Genomic DNA, 16,872 nt, shown 5'->3' with positions numbered 1-16,872 from the left:
CATTGACTTATTTATCAGCAGAGAACATGGCCATGTTCTTCAATCCTATTTCTGTCACAGGTTGGAATCTTGGCTCTGGTGATCTGTCAACACACCGCTGCTTATGGGAAGCACTAAATCAACTTGCTCAGTGGATGTGATAGACTATGTTCTCTGTAGTGCTGTGATTATATGCAATGACTTATTCAATTGAGTAAGGTCAAAAAAACCCAATGGAATCACACTGTAATTATCTGTAATAATGAACACGTTTCACATTTTCTATTTACGCGTACATAAGTTATTTTCACATTGCATGTCCAGGTCTTGAAGTTAAGGTCATGGAGGGCAAGGCATTGTTGCCTTCGTTGGGCATGAAAATTCAGGGTCACCAAGGCAGTTCCAGGGGGCAGAACGGCAAAACATAAATCCAACCCAAGGGCACCAAGGCGATTTCATAAAACAACAAAAAAGAAATTTAGAAAGCCTACTGTGTTGATGAAATTTGAATTCAAACAAACACAAATCAAAGTTTTCTGCGTGATTCACACACAAATTGTTACAGAAATAAAATACAGGTCACTTTTCCATTGTAAAAATAAAATGGCATAAAAAAAATCTAATTTAAAAACAACAAACTTTCATAATGAAAAAATACAAAAGGTAATTTGGCAAAAAATAAACAAAGTATTGTTGGGATGAACTGTTGTGTACCTGAAGATTTTTTTAAATTTTTTGAGTTGGCATTGGTACTCACAGACGGAAAAATCACACAGTGAACACGTGTGATCAGGGGTTGGCACCATGTTGAGTGTGACGGATATTTAAAAACCACACACACCCTGGCCACAGACAAACACAATGGAAGTTATTTACAATTACGTGCGTGTGTGTGTGTTACGTATTCACTGCCACGGACACAGATTTTTTTTTTTGTTTGCTTTTTTTTTTTTTTTTTTTTTAAGAGGCCTACCTCTTTTAGAGTTTTAGCCTGAATTTTTTAGGGTAGGAAGGAGCTGGGCCAAAGATGATGCTTTTACTCGTAATACAAACATATTAATATTTGGTGTTTAAAAAAAACACTGCATTTATAGTGAATTTCTGTAAAATATAAAATGGTGAAACATCAGGCTACTCTCAGATTTGTAGTTCTGCGGGAGTCTTAAACAAGCAAGGTTTCACAGCATTCACAGCACACAGATTTTCAGGAAGTATGGTGTAGATTTTTTTAAATCTCCCAGTTTATAAAGCACAGATTGTATTCTCATAAATTAATCTTTTAAAAATTTGAGTGCAGATAGTATTTTTTTTAATTATACAAAGAGAAACTAGGATTTTGTTTCTCCTCATAATCAGATTTCTCTAAAGTGCATTTACAAAAACTATTATGACATCATGCATTAACAAGTGGGGCTGCTTTGTACTTGTGTTTATTCTTCTATGGGCCTGCAAGCAACTTAAAGCATTATTTATTTTACAATGGGCAACATATAAAAAGGTAAATACATTTGCATTAATGTTCTTTGTGTACATTTACAAAAGTTATATTTTTGCGCATTGCATTTAAATCATCTAATTTTAAATGCATTTGCTTGTAGCAGTGTATTAAATCTGTAATTTTAATACTGTAACTGTAAATATCTTTTTCTTGCATTGTTTTATGTGTGATGGTGCAGACCACTTCAGTTGAAAATGTTTTTACAACAGTTTTTTTTTTCTGTTCCTATTCTGTGGAGGCTGTGTGGTCCAGTGGTTAAAGGTTGAATGCAGGAGGTGCCTGGCTTTGAAGACTCTCTCTGTGACTTCTTTATGCTCTATCTTTAGGATGAGGTGTGAAACCAAGGTGATAATTTAAGTGACCCTGCAACACTGATTGTTGTTGCATAGTTCACAGCTTAGCCTCTTTAAATTGTCCTGGATAAAAAGTGTCTGCTAAATAAATAATACTATTATATACTGCTAATATAGTTATCCATTATAAATAACAAACTTGTTTTCATGTCTTCAACAATAGAATCATTTTTTATACTTTTTGCTCAACTCACTAAGTTATGCTTAAATGTAAACTGAGTATAAATAGCTTGCTGCTGGCCATTTACAAGGTCAGGACTTGTGTCAGCTTAAGTCTGAGTTGTAAATGTAAATGAGGCTTAGAAGTGTAATTATTATGCGATACAAAACCACGTTACCCTGACTCATCTTGCCCCCCCAGAAGTAATTCTGTGGACACCCTTGCCTAGGACCCTTTTATCTAAGCTCTAAAGGCAATAGGTGAGATTAGTTGTGGCTAAACACTTATAATTTAAGGTTATTGTTGGGTCTGTTCCAGTGAATACTTAAAAATAATTTTAAAAACAGAATTTCAATGTATTTTATTTATTTATTTAATAAACCTCATAGGCACAAAAAAGACCTAAAGTTCACTGGATTCTTTAGCCACTATAAATACTATTATTTGTGTACAGCTTGCTCTGTTTTGTTTGGTTTTAACCTTGTTTTTTTCTCTCCTTCTGTATCATGTTAACATGTGAACAGCCTTTTTTACTGTAAGTACAGAAAAGAACTGTATTTGTTCAACCTCATTCCATTTTTGTCAAGTTCTTTCAATAAGTATTTTTTTAAAGTGCTAAGTGCATGCAGTAAACATCAGTTAATGGTAACTATAGTGTAACTACATGTAGATAATGTAGTTGTTTTGTAAAGTATTTTCCAATTCTTGCAATATGTAATTAAATTGTCTGGCCTGGTTGAGTTCCTCAAGTTTCAAGTAAATCCAGCAAAAGGAAAATGTACAGGGTGGATATAAAGTAAGTACGTCTCTTTAGAATGTCATGGCATCAATCACCAATCAAGAAGAGAACAAGCAGTAAAATTAAATAAAAAAGTAGTGACTAGACTAGTTTAAAGCAAGCTAAGTCAGTACCATTACAAAAGGGTTACATAAAAAAAAATAAAAAAAATTGTTTTAAAATCCATCTGACAGCAGGAGCCTCCTCAGATTGCTGCTGTCCAATTGAACTGGCAGCTGAGGTAACCTTCACAATTGCCAAGTCCACTTATAATAAGCAGGATTGGGATTGTTATTCGAGAGTTGCAGGTTACATTTGCATAAACACCCATACTCTAACATGGGTCTGCTTGTTGTGGGCTTGTTTTGAAAGGCAGTGCCGCTTTTTTTTCTCGTGAGACTTAGCAACACTGGCAACCTTTCCTGTCTGTCTCACAGGCAGTCACTGATTCCACCTCATTTAGTTTGTGCAGGATATAGCAGGCAGTGGAAGTTTTGGGAACTAACTAATGCTGCACTTCAGTCTATTTCATCAGTATCCGCCACCTCCCTTTCAAGTGCCCACCACCAGTATTTGCCCAAGCGTGGTGCTGAATGCTTCCTCAGCAGCTGTCAGCCGTCTGGACAGGTAGGGTTTCTAAGCTAGGGTAGTATACACAGCCTCACCTGATCTGCTGTATTTGCTGTATTGCCTGAATGAAAGGGAAATATATGTAATGTCTACGCCAGTTATCAGCCATGGTGATCTGCAATACCTGTTAGTCAGTTTAATTTTATACCTTGAGCTCATTTTTAATTTATGAGTCATAAGATAAATTAGTTGAAACAGTATTCACTACTAACGACATGACACCCTACTAATGACATTTGAAAAACAATTTGGGCAAGAGCAGTAAAACACATTATTAACCAACCAGGCACGAGGTATTTTGCTTTATTACAGCAGCTTCGATTCACTCGTGTACCAGATCTCTGCGCATGGAAATCACATTTTCACAAAATTTCACTAATAATCTTCAAAAACAGCACGAGTACTTTACGCATAGCTAATTAACATATCAACCCCTACCATTCCTATTCATTTGCAGCACATCAGATGAAAAGCCTGGTTTACGCGAGTAAAATAAACGGAGCGACTGGAAACCCAAAAAAGCATTTTACACAAGACATTTTTCTCATGTAAATGTTTAGAGTTAAAAAAAAAAAAAAAAAAAAAAAAAAAAAAGCATGGAAACCCCATGAATGTCTTGACGACAATGTGCAAGACGCAATAATGTAAATCTAAAAAGCCACATGACCTCAGCATGTCAGCCAGCTGAGTGCATTTCAAAGTAATTTACACGTTTAAAATGCAAATATCAAGTCAATATCAGAGACATAGGTAAGAGTGCATTAGAAAGTATAACGGAATACAGTTGCATAACAAGTATAAAGCCAATACCTAAAATTGTTTAATCTATCATACAGAAACCAAAATGTCACATGACCATATTAGGGGTCAAAGTTCAAATAGTTTTTAAAGATATTTAAAACTGTCCGCAGCAGCTTTGCACATTTTGTGACCAGACAGCAAGAGTGAAAAATCGGGACACTTTCAGTTGGGGCAGGGGTTATAATATAGTGTGTACATAAAATAAAATAAAAAATAGAGCGTGCACATAGCATGTACTGTAAATTGTATGCCCTGTAATTGTCAGCACCAGCAGTCTTGTACTTCTTGGATTATTTGGCCATGTGCATAACATCCTTTCTGTCAATGACATAACTGTAGAACTACTTGCAGCTCATGTTGAAATTCGTTTGTGCTTGCATTTTGCACTTCACCAGCTCAACACTGCTTCGATTTCTCGTGCAAGCTTCAATTCAGTCACAAGTCCGACATGAGTGTTGGTGCACGACTGTGTGATACACTAGGGTAAGCTCTCTAGCAGAAACTTGGGTATCCAACGTTTCACTGGGCTTTGAGACAAGGGTATTGTGTTTGGCAGTTTTGCGCATGTTCCTCTGTTCCTGACCACCTTCCAGTGCCTCCTCAAGACACACCTGTTCAGACAGCATCTGTAAACCTCACAAACCTTGACTATACTGGACTATATGGCAGTAAAGGCACCTAATTGTATTAGTACTTGCATCACCTTGTACCTGCACTTAACTGCTCCACACTTTGCTGTATTCCACGACCGCGCTCAATTATAACTATTTTCTGTATCTTGTGATGTACCTTATGATTGAATCCAGGTGTCATTTTTTTCCTACTCTATTCGGTCTTTTTTGCTTTTTAGTGACAGGTTCGTCAACAACACCAACCATCATGACACTTCGCCAGTAAAACAGACGCATAGGTATAAACCCGCCCAGGCCCTGGACGCACAGACGCACGCACCAAAAACACATGATGCATTCCACATCATATGACTTCAGGTTAACATGATTGGATAGCTGCACAGATGCAAACAACTCACTCAAACACGCCCTAAACCAGTATGCTGTTGCACCACAAGATAGTACCGCAGCCACATATGGAATTTCCTAAGTAAATAAAAAATTTCCCATTTTACGCCAGGGTTTTCAACATTTACTCTAAAAATCGGGACAAATGGTGTCCCGACAATACCTCGATCGGTACATGGGACAAAGCCCCTAATATCGTGACGATTCTGATTTTAAACCTTGGTCACCCTGTTTGCAAACCTGTCTTGAGCTTAACTGTAGTACGATGTGCAGATCGAATAAATGCTAAAGAGAAGAGGAGCACTTACTATTCCTGCAAGCCACAGTATTTCCACATTCTTTCTCTTCTTTATCTGAATGTTCTGATGGAGGATTTCAAGTAATTCTTTCAAGTCTGTTTGTGCTTGAAATCTAGGTAAACCTACAAAAAACAAAGTGGGGTGTTCTTAAAATCCACCTTTACTAAATTCAGAGATCATGCAGAGTGATGAACGAACAGTTAAAAGTGTCACATTTCATTCAGTATTTTGTCTCTTATATTAAGGAGAATGTTGTGTCTCAGCTATTTAAAGCCTCACAATTCCATTAACTGGTTTATTCACTTAAAATAAGAATCTTCTGGAATAAAATAATCTTGAGTCAGTACTACAGGCATCAACAATGTAACATAATTATGGAAATATCAAAATAAAATATTACAGCCTTACTAGCTGATGTGATCTAGAGAATCAAGAAAAACCACTGAGAGGCAGCAGCTATTCAGAGGTGTTTGTCTGTATAGTTTGAAGCTCCATACAGTATGAATGGGGGTGTGAGGATCAAAGGATGACATATTGTCATAACATACAAATCTAACAAACTTACATTCCAGTGGCACCTTTTCACTTAAGATTCTGTAATATTCCTTTAAAATCTTCAAGTTTTCCTGGTTGATTCTTTCTTGTAAAGAGATGTCTCCAAACCTGAATAATGAAACCAGGAACAATGTATATTAATTGTTTTTAATATAAAACACAATAACAAGATATTTTCACTCACCAAAGAAATAAACAACAGTTAGCCACCATAATCTACATCCACAATAGCGTGAAAGCAATGGCCCAATATCTGCACACCTTGGGATGTTGACAGCCTGGTGGCTTAAAAAAATAAAATCTGTACCATGCAGTCATGGCAAAAATGTGTTTTCTACACTCATTTTATAGAGACGGTCATAGGCTACATACATTGGAGGACTATATTTTGTAGAATGTTCATTTTAGAGTGAATATGTGGAAGGATACGTAACAAAATGAAAAACAAATTAAATCAAAATTATAATGAATTGTGCTGTAACACTGAAGTATAAAAGCAATAAGATCCGCCACATTGGGCATTACCAGGTCTGGTGCCTTCACTTGACTTTGTCTCAGACCCCATTACCCTAATGGTCCATAATGTCCCCTGTGTCAGGTCTTATTGCTTACATATGGAAAAGCTGGTGCTGTACCAGTTCTCAAGTTTCATCCCAAAATATATTTAAGAAATTGGGTGGAATTTCATGTTGTGGCAGTGGTTTTATAACTAATAAATAAGAAAAAAAAGAACAGTTGGTCATGGAATTTAGAATGATATAAGACCGGCAGATAAAGGATCGGGAATAGTGATAATGATAACAGGTGACTATATCGAAGCTGTAGAATGTGAATTAAAGAATACGGATACATATGAAGAAGTTAAAAGCAATAGGATCAATAAATCGGTAAAAGAGGTTAAGGACATTGCAGAGAGACTATACAATAAAGGCATTATATCAAAATAATTTAAAAAATACATGCAGCCACATAATGCAAGCACAGGCCTAGCAAGAGGAAATCCTAAAATGCACAAAGCAAATCACCCTATGCGAATGATAGTCAGCACGATTGATAATCCAACACACATAATAGCTGGAATAGCAGACAAACAACTTAGGTCACACACTGAGAAATTACCAAGCTATGTTAAGGATACAACACAACGAAATACACAGTAATATTAAGGTGGACCTTTGATGGACAAGAAAAGAAATAGAATTTTTAGATACTGTAGTAAAACTTGAAGAAGGTTCAATTGAGACTGACCTCTTCTATAAACCTACTGACATGCACCAGTATTTACACATCCTCTGCACATCCAATACACACTAAAAGGGCAATCCCAAAGGGGATAGGAATAAGAATCCGAAGAATATGCTCTAAAGAAAGTGACTATGTAAAACAAAGACATGTATTAAAAAACAATCTTAAAAAATGAGGATACAAAGAAATAATTATAGACTGAGTTAAGAAAAGTGGATAAACTAAAAAGAGATGATCTGCTAGATTATAAAAATAGAGATAAAAGGTCAAGAGAGTCCCATTAGTAATGACATACTCTAAACTTTTGCCCAATATTTCTAAGACAGTTTGGAAACACTTTATTTATTAATTTATTACGTATTCCACATAATTCAGAAAAATTGAAAAATGTGTTTCTTAAGGCCCCAGTAGCATTCAAAAGAGAAGCTAATTTAGGTGATATTCTAGTTCACAGTAAACATAAAAGAATAATTGACAGAATAGGTTCTACAAATACTTGCACTGTTACATGTAAAGTTTGTAAATACATGGACAAAAGTAGAAATACAATTAAACATAAGAACACCACATAAATACTAATATCTACTGTAAAAATAGCAATGTTGTTTATGGAATAGCCTGTGAAAAATGTGATGAAATAAAATATGTTGGAGAGACTGGAACAACTTTATTTTAAAGTAATTCAGAACCACCTTTCATTAATTAGAAATAAAAAAATGAATGAACCAATAGTACAGCACTTCACCAGTCAAGGACATGACATAAATGATGTAAAGTTTGTAGTATTAGAACAACTAAAATTAGACAATGCGACATATAGAAGAATAAAAGAAAGTAAATGGATAAATAGACTGAATACGATTATGCCAGCGGGACTCAACAGAAAAGAATGAATTAATTAATTCCAATAAATATATCAAAGTTAAAAATAATTAAATAAACAAAATTAATTCAAAAGTTGTGCATGCTGATGTGCTGGGGAGACCATATCCAGGCTGATCCTGTTTTGATTCAAACACAGGCTCCCTTGAGAAAGATATGTATAACATATCGAAACTTTGGGCAGCTGGCTCTTTCAGCTAATATATATATATATATATATATATATATATATATATATATATATATATACACACACACACACACACACACACACACACACACACACACACACACAGTGTGAAGCGGCCCATTAGCATGCAAGCTGTGCATATATGTTATTTTTTCCAACACGGTCATGTGATGGTGTTTATCCAATCAGAGGTTGTTATTTTTCCATGTCAATGAGCTGGTTGCCTGATTATTACACAATGTTCACCCACAATGAACGTTTAAACCAAACAAAAGCAAACAAACAAAAAGTGAAGATTGCTCTGCAAAGCCAAGGAAAGCCAAACAGACATTTTAAAACAAGTAATAAGCTTAGAAAAGATATTTTACATCAATATGTTTCTTGTTGGATCCTATACATTATGAGATGTCTAAAGAACTTTGTATAAGCTCTTTGAAGAAGTTTTGGGGTTTCTTGAAATCTTGATGTTTGATATGGAATTATCCTATATAAATACAATAAATCAATTCTAAATGTAATGAAAATGTATACTGTACCTCTCTGCCAATGTCTGCTGCTCATTTATGCCAATATTAAATAGTATTGGATACACATGTAATGGCTTGCCTTCTTTGATCTCATTTGGTAGTCCCTCAAACACCTCTCGTGGTAATGGCACTTCAACAGTATAATAGTCCCTGTGAGGATAAAAAACAGCCATTGAACTTCTGACCTCATTATGAAATCCATAGCGCATACTACCATAATACCACCCATATCGGAATAGGATTGCATTACAAAGCCACCAGATGCTAAACCTGCATTTCATAACTGTCATCCTACTGTAGGGATACCTGAACGGCACAGGTCTTACATGACTGTTTAGGTTCTGTCTAAATCGCATGAACCTTTTCCGTTTGACATTTAAAACAGTTGCATTAAACCAACAATTTTATTTGTATACCTTTATATTATGAATAAATATGCCCCGTGTGGACAGCTGGAAGAAAATATGTTTTATATGGTCATTTTTTTTTTTTTTTGGTGTTGTTTTGGCCCACGTGCAGTTTGTTTTGTGTTTTGTTAAATCTTTTATTTTGTTTGCCCCAGTCTGCTGTGTGATTCGCATTCATTTCACTCTCAGTACGGCGTGTTCTTCCAGGTCTGACGTCACCGCTCAAGCCAGCCTGCCACACTTGCACACTTTGTATAATTTAAGAATAAGAACGATGTTGATAAAGCGCAGCATGCTATCTCGTTGTAAAATGGCCCAATTACTGCCTGTTTTTTCTCATTCTATTTGGGACAGAGAATGGTCAACGTTGACACAACTTTGCCCACCCCAGAATTTTTCTGAAATGATGCCCCTGACTGGGACAAATACCTAATAGAAGTCTAAGTTTACTTCAACGTTCCTGATCGTATATACTAGATTAACACACAAGGACAAAAGCCTACCTGATTGTGATTGAATCAGGCTGGCCTGGGCATGAGGGTACCCACTGTTACTGGAAATGCTCTGGTTTGTCTTACCAACAAGAAACACCTAACTGCATGAGTATCCGTGTATTATTTGTTAAAGCCTTAAGAAATACCCTGCAGTGTTTACAAACAATGCACCACATGAACTTTGTTGTATCTCGCGTTGTCTGTATTGCCGTGTGGCAGGGCAGTGGAAAAGCCCTGCACATGAGAGGGGGCAGACCACAGCCCTGCTGATTTAAATGTGTTGCGTTTTATTACTTATGATTTAAATTGTATTGTTTGTTTATTTTAGAATGGGGTACTCCCTGCGCCTGTGCATATTTAGTTTTTGTTATTTATTTATAAATATGATGGTGAAAAAGCTGTGTGTTGTTGTTTGGCAGCATCAGTGGGGTTGAAGCCCCGTGCACCAAAACTTGTGCCGAATGTGACCATCTCCGGACTGATTCATTGATTGTTAATCCAGAGATGGTCACATTTATAAAAGCCTATAGCTTTCCAAGTTCAGGGTGGGTGTGTTTGGAAGAAGAAAGACCAAGAGCGAGCCGGGAAAGAAAGATTTAAAAGTACGAAAAGTAGGAAGCACGGTGCTTGTTTATTTTGTGCCAGTGTCTGCAATTTTGTTTTTATGCAAACCTTTATTTTGCTCTGTGACCAGCGTGTACCTGGCTGTGTGTTGTCAGTCAGCTTCCGGATCTGGTCTGGGTACGTCACCCTCGGCTACTCTGTCACATGCAGCGATACATATTTTAACGAAACCTGGTTGCTTTTAAATTGTTATTCGCACATTATAGGTCATAATCGACCTGGAAAAACAACCAGGTTTGCCAGGAGACAGAATTTCTCTCATCACCATAGTGTATCCAGATCAAACACCCTCCTGCAACAATGTTCTTTTTCTGTTCCCCTGGGCACAATGTTCTTTTTCTGTCCAGGGCACCAATACTGTTGTAGGAGAGAGCATGAAATGGGGTGTCCTAGGGCCTAAGGGCGGAGCAGGCCACAACCAAGAGGAGATACAATATATCACTGAGTGACTGAAGAGCCTGACACACAGGAAACATGTCAAAACTACTACTGTACTGTATAGTACTTTTTGTTTTTAACTGCAAAGACATACATTCTGGGTGTTATTAACAGTACAACACAGTTATTTCTAACTTGAACAGTTTACATCTACAAATTAATATGTGAATTATAAAAAGGGACAGGGAGGAAAATAAAACCCTTGTCACCCTACATGCTATACAACATGTTTCACTTTTAATTGAACTACAATATTTGAAAATCCTGACCTACACATGTTCCTTTTGTTCCTTTTAGTGAGTTTTCAACTTTAAAGTTAGCTAATACAGAAATGTTTTTGAATGAGAAAATTGCTGATTGTTTAGACTGATTTTAATCAATATCCCCACCTAACCTAATTGGTTATTCTCAGCCATTTAATCAGACTACAATAAACAAGCCTCTCTTTGATGTAGTAAATCTTCCGCTGTTGTCTTGCAGTGTAAGAAAATAATGAATCAATGTTCCTAACTTTCCTTACATTTTGAGCAAAGTAGCAGCTTAATGAGACACAGAGTGGTTTATGACATTGATTATAGCACCGGGGAATTAAATCAAACTCAAAAGGAAATTCTTTTGAAGCATAGCTCTATTAAAAAAACAGGACAATGGTGCTGCTTTAATTGAAAAGAGCGGAGCTTCTCAGGGAGACAATAAAACAAGAAAGGAATAATGCCGCTTGAGGGAATCTAGCTTCATTACAGTGATGCTCACTTCGACACTGATCCTGTGGCTCTAGGAAGGGAAACTATAGCTCTTACCGCCTTCCAGTGACAGTGGGCTGCAGATCACTGGGTTCATCAGATTTGGCTTCAGCAATTCTAAATGTCACTCTCCGCAAATCTGAAATGCCAACCTCCATATCCTCCAGCATCCCAACCTCTTCACCTGCGCACACAAAAGAAAGGCTCTTGTGATAACCATAGCATTGAATAATTCATTGTAAGGGTTCTCAATCCTTTCTAGTCTTCATTATCTGTCACAGTTTTTTTCTGTCCTGACAAGACACAGATAATAAGCATTTGTTTGTTTCTTTTGTCTTTCCACACTGCACAAGTTAAAAAAAAAAACAACAACTCTGAGTCTTAAAGCTATACTTACACCTGTGGGAGGTGTCATAATAGGGTTATACATACTTCTTAACACATCTGGGATGATTCTGATAGTTGAATTCATGTCCTAAACCAACTGGGTAATACGCCATGATTTATTTTACTACCCACCACTCATAACATCTCAGTAAAATTGTAGCCAACACGATAGTTTAAATAGAGAAAGCTGTAATGTTTGATGGGGTTTTTATTTAGCAAAATCAGGCAACAGTAGCACATTGAATGGGAAAAATATGGTGGGCAGTGAAATTACTTTTGGAGCAACCACAAAGTTGATTATTGGTCCTGTGCCTACAATTAAAAATGTTAAAACAAATGTTTAAACAATATGAAGTACAAAGAAGGAAGTGGACATTATGAGTACAAGAGTGATGTGAAAGTACTAAGATGTTCTGTAATGCCTGAATGTATTAATGGTACTTCATTGTGATTATAATGATTATGCACAAACAAAAAAATACAGGCTGCAGTTTGACAGGTTGCTCAGTGTTAATGCCACTAGGAACAGGAAATACCAAAGTTTCAGTACTCACTATATGTACTTAGAAGGCTTTCAAACTGTGCTATAAGTCCAACCGTCTGAAGCTGCTGCAGGAAGCCTTTATCATCAAGACCCGCGTACAATCTCATCACAAACCCACAGGTCACAGCTGCAAGCTAAATATTCAATAAAGAAAAGAGAATGTTATTAGAGGTGGATTTCATCATGCCAGCAATATTGTCTTTTCTGGTAACTAATCGTCTTTCTAACTGAGCCAGAAGGTGCTCTTCTGGAAAACTCTGAAGAAACACTAATTGAAGTGTTACAGCTGACTTCACCCTGGCTTAAAGCCTCCTTGTCTCCAATTTGGACAAATTTAACTTATCTTTTTTTTGTGACTTAAACGGGACACATATTTCCAAATGTGAAAGGCAAATGCATCAATCAGTCCAAATAGCCCCCTACCAAATAATTTGCATTAAATTATAAAAGAGAAAGGTTGGGATTGTTTTTCTATAAGGCATGCCAGGGCAGTTACTTTATGATGCAGCAATCTCCTCATTAGGTAATATGTAAAGTAAGGTGATGTTGAGCAGATTTGCCAGTGTATCATTAATATGGTGTGCCGTACACAAGTGAAGCATCAGAGATTAAAACAAAAAAAGATGCACTGCAAACAGTGAAATGGGGGTTGACCTGGTATTACATAAGATGTACATGGGTTTGAAAAGTTAGTGGGAAAAATGTAATGTTACTGGAAAAGTTAATTAAAAAGGATACAAAAAAGGTTAGTACAAATTAGAAATAACTGCAGAAATAGAACACACAATCTAAATAAAAATTCAACTGTCCCAAATCATCAACTAAGTGTCTGATTTTTTATGCTACAAGTAGAAAAGACACATTCATTTTCCTTATGATTTGAAATATTTCCAGGAAGTTAAAATCTCTCAAAAATGTTCAGTAGCTTCCCTGCAATAGCATTTGCCCAATGAATAGACCTGGTTGGAGAAGGTTTGTTTAGATCGCAAAGGCAAACCTTTGCCCTGTTTTCCAAATCGCTCAGGTGAAAATTTTTGGTGATACCTGGCGGCAGTGCAGGCATAGTTAAACAATCATTTCACTGGACGAAGTCTGACTCAGAGCCAGTGAAGCAGGTGCTCTGGCCCGGAGGCTAATATAATACAGATATGTTCCGTTACTCTCAAAATATGAAATCTGTTTTTGTGAGATGAGATTTTGACAAAGCAGCAATTGTTGGGGATTTATAAAAAACAAACATATACATCCCCCTTATGTGGGGATGCTTAATTATATTAATTATATGAGGCAGTAGAAAAGGTCAGTACTATACTTATACTACTAATAAACACCAGTGGTGTGCTATACCGTGGCCATCGTCGGTATCGCCCCCGGGCCCTATTAATTAATTTAATTGGGGGGGGGGGGGGGGGGGGGGGGGGGGGGGGGGGGGGGGGGGGGGGGGGGGGGGGGGGGGGGGGGGGGGGGGGGGGGGGGGGGGGGGGGGGGGGGGGGGGGGGGGGGTATATATATATATATATATATATATATATATATATATATATATATATATATATATATATAATGTTTATATAAAATAATGTTAATTAGAACTGATATAGATTTAAAGATATAAGTAAAAGTGACGTTGCATATAGAACACCATTACATCATGTAATAATAAATCAAGTCTATATATATGGAAACTTGTAAAAAAAGCACTAGATAATACACTAGATAAATCAATACCAACAGCAGAGGTGCTGAACATGATTAACGTAGTTTTAGAAAACAATTATTTTACATTTGTTGATAAGAATTCCAAACAAAACGATGGTACATCAGTAGGATCTAAATTAGGAATGCATTTTGTCAGCACACACATGGGGAAATGGGAAGAACAATTACTTAGAAAATCGGAAAGAGAACCTTTAGAATACATTCGGTTTGTAGGTATTATTTTTGGGGTTGGGCCACATGGAGAAGAATCTATTTTCAAGTTTCATAAAATGGCAAATGAAATACACAGTAATATTATGGTGGACCTTCGATGGACAAGAAAAAAAAGATACCAGATAGTATAGATACCATAGAAATTAGATACCATAGTAAAACCTGAAAGAGGTTTAATTGAGACTGACCTCTTCTGTAAACCTACTGACATGCACCAGTATTTACACATGTCCTCTGCACATCCAATACACACTAAAATGGCAATTCCAACGGGTCTAGGAACAAGAATACAGAGAATATGCTCAAAAGAAAGTGACTATGTAAAATAATGAAATGTATTAAAAAACAATCTTACAAAAAGGGGATACAAAGAAATAATTATAGACTGAGTTAAGAAAAGTGGATAAATTAAAAAGAGATGATCTACTACAGGACTTCTCAAACTCCATCTTGTGGACCCCCTGCGTCTGCTGGCTTTCATTCGAACTGAGCTCTCAGTTACTTAACTATACCCTTAACTGAACTGATAATTTGCTTAATTTGACTTTTTTACTTGTTTTCAGCTCTTGAACATTTGCATATTTCAGGTTAGCTATAACATTTTATATGTAACTTGAACTGCAACTGTTTAAGAGCTGAAAACAAGTTAAAAAAAAAAAAAAGGTCTAATTAAGCAAATTATCAGTTCAATTAAGGCTATTGTTAAGTAATTGAGCGCTTGGTTGGAATGAAAACCAGCAGCCACAGGGGGTCCCCAGGACTGAATTTGAGAAGCCCTGGTCTACTAGATCATAAAAAGAGATAAAAACGTAAGAAGAGTCCCATTAGTAATGACTTACTCTATATTTTAGCCTAATATTTCTAAGACAGTTTGGAACCACTTGCTGATTCTACATAATTCAGAAAAATTGAAAAAAAGTATTTAAGGCCCCAGTTGTAGCATTCAAAAGAGAAGCTAATTTAGGTGATATTCTAGTTCACAGTAAACATAAAAGAATAATTGACAGAATAGGTTCTACAAATACGTGCACTGTTACATGTAAAGTTTGTAAATACATGGACAAAAGTAAAAATATAATTAAATATAAGGACAACACATATCCACGAAATACTAATACCTACTGTAAAAACAGCAATGATGTTTATGGAATAGCCTCTGAAAAATGTGATGAAATAAAATATGTTGGAGAGACTGGAACAACTTTATTTTAAAGGTAATTCAGAACCACCTTTCATTAATTAGAAATAAAAAAAAATGAATGAACCAATAGTACAGCACTTCACCAGTCAAGGACATGACATAAATGTAAAGTTTGTAGTATTAGAACAGCTAAAATTAGACAATGCGACATATAGAAGAATAAAAGAAAGTAAATGGATAAATAGACTGAACACGATTATGCCAGCAGGACTCAAGAGAAAAGAGTGAACTAATTAACGCCAATAAATATATAACATTTAAACAAATAAATAAACAAAATTCATTCAAAAGTTGTGAATGCTGATGCACTGGGAGGCCAAATCAAGGCTGATCCTCAGTGCCAGCATTGCATGGTAATATGAATATAAGTTTATATAGAATAATGTTAATTAGAATGAATACAGATTTAAAGACATAAGTAAAAATTATGTCACAATATAAAGAACACCATTACATCATGTAAGAATAAATCATGGATTTGAATATAAACAATAACTGTTATGCCGTCAAAAACCTATAAATACATCCCTCCAATGCTTTAAACTCACACCTGTGGTTCGTACAATGTAATAAGTAGTACCATTTTATGAATTCACATTTTCACTAAATGTAATTAAGATTTTATGTGTTCTACATTTAAACTGTACAACGGCTGTGCCAACAAAAACATAAAAGAATAAATGTAAACAGCAAATATTTTTCCGCAGTGACTGTCATTTACTGTCCCGTATTTACCTTATTTTTGCTAAATATCTACCCGCGGAACAGGACGAATATACGTAATCAAACATTACTGTATGTACTAAACCGTACGAATGCCCCTGGAACAAGAACACTGTACGTATTAAACGGTATATATGTCATAAACTAGCTCGTTTTAGCCAGAGTAATTCCCCATTAAAACCCATGTTGTTTGGCAGGGACACGCCTCGATACGTTGTGAAGGCAACCCGAAATACTCCCCCGGGTTGGGTTAATTAAAATGTTTAGAACCCCAAAATCTTTTCGTGCTTGGAGTGGTGTTGTACTGCGAATGAACTCATCCCATTTAGAAAATTCACTTAATCCGAACCTGATCTGAAAAAGATCTTCCGAAGACACACCCTAAATCAAGCAGTAAGCAGCAACGTCACAGTGTGCGTCACTCCTCCAACTAAAGTACGGTACCACATTAGCTGCGCTGTAC

The 16,872-nt window shown here is 36.2% G+C and overlaps 1 protein-coding gene across 4 annotated transcripts in view; it reads right to left on the bottom strand.

Annotated features, from left to right (window-relative positions):
- The window catches only part of inpp4b (inositol polyphosphate-4-phosphatase type II B), a 214,984-nt gene that overhangs the window by 28,742 nt on the left and 169,370 nt on the right, over nucleotides 1-16,872 (bottom strand). For all 4 annotated transcript variants that reach the window (XM_041223071.1, XM_041223078.1, XM_041223084.1 and 1 more), the window contains 5 exons: nucleotides 12,564-12,687; nucleotides 11,680-11,806; nucleotides 8,926-9,066; nucleotides 6,083-6,180; nucleotides 5,527-5,639 (listed from right to left, as the gene is read on the bottom strand). In XM_041223071.1, coding sequence (XP_041079005.1) covers nucleotides 5,527-5,639; nucleotides 6,083-6,180; nucleotides 8,926-9,066; nucleotides 11,680-11,806; nucleotides 12,564-12,687 — 603 coding nt within the window. The remainder of the gene's footprint in view (nucleotides 1-5,526; nucleotides 5,640-6,082; nucleotides 6,181-8,925; nucleotides 9,067-11,679; nucleotides 11,807-12,563; nucleotides 12,688-16,872) is intronic.

Source organism: Polyodon spathula, chromosome 2 (genome assembly GCF_017654505.1).
Source record: "Polyodon spathula isolate WHYD16114869_AA chromosome 2, ASM1765450v1, whole genome shotgun sequence".
Classification (NCBI taxonomy): Eukaryota; Metazoa; Chordata; class Actinopteri; order Acipenseriformes; family Polyodontidae; genus Polyodon; species Polyodon spathula.
This window is presented reverse-complemented; position numbering and strand designations above follow the sequence as displayed.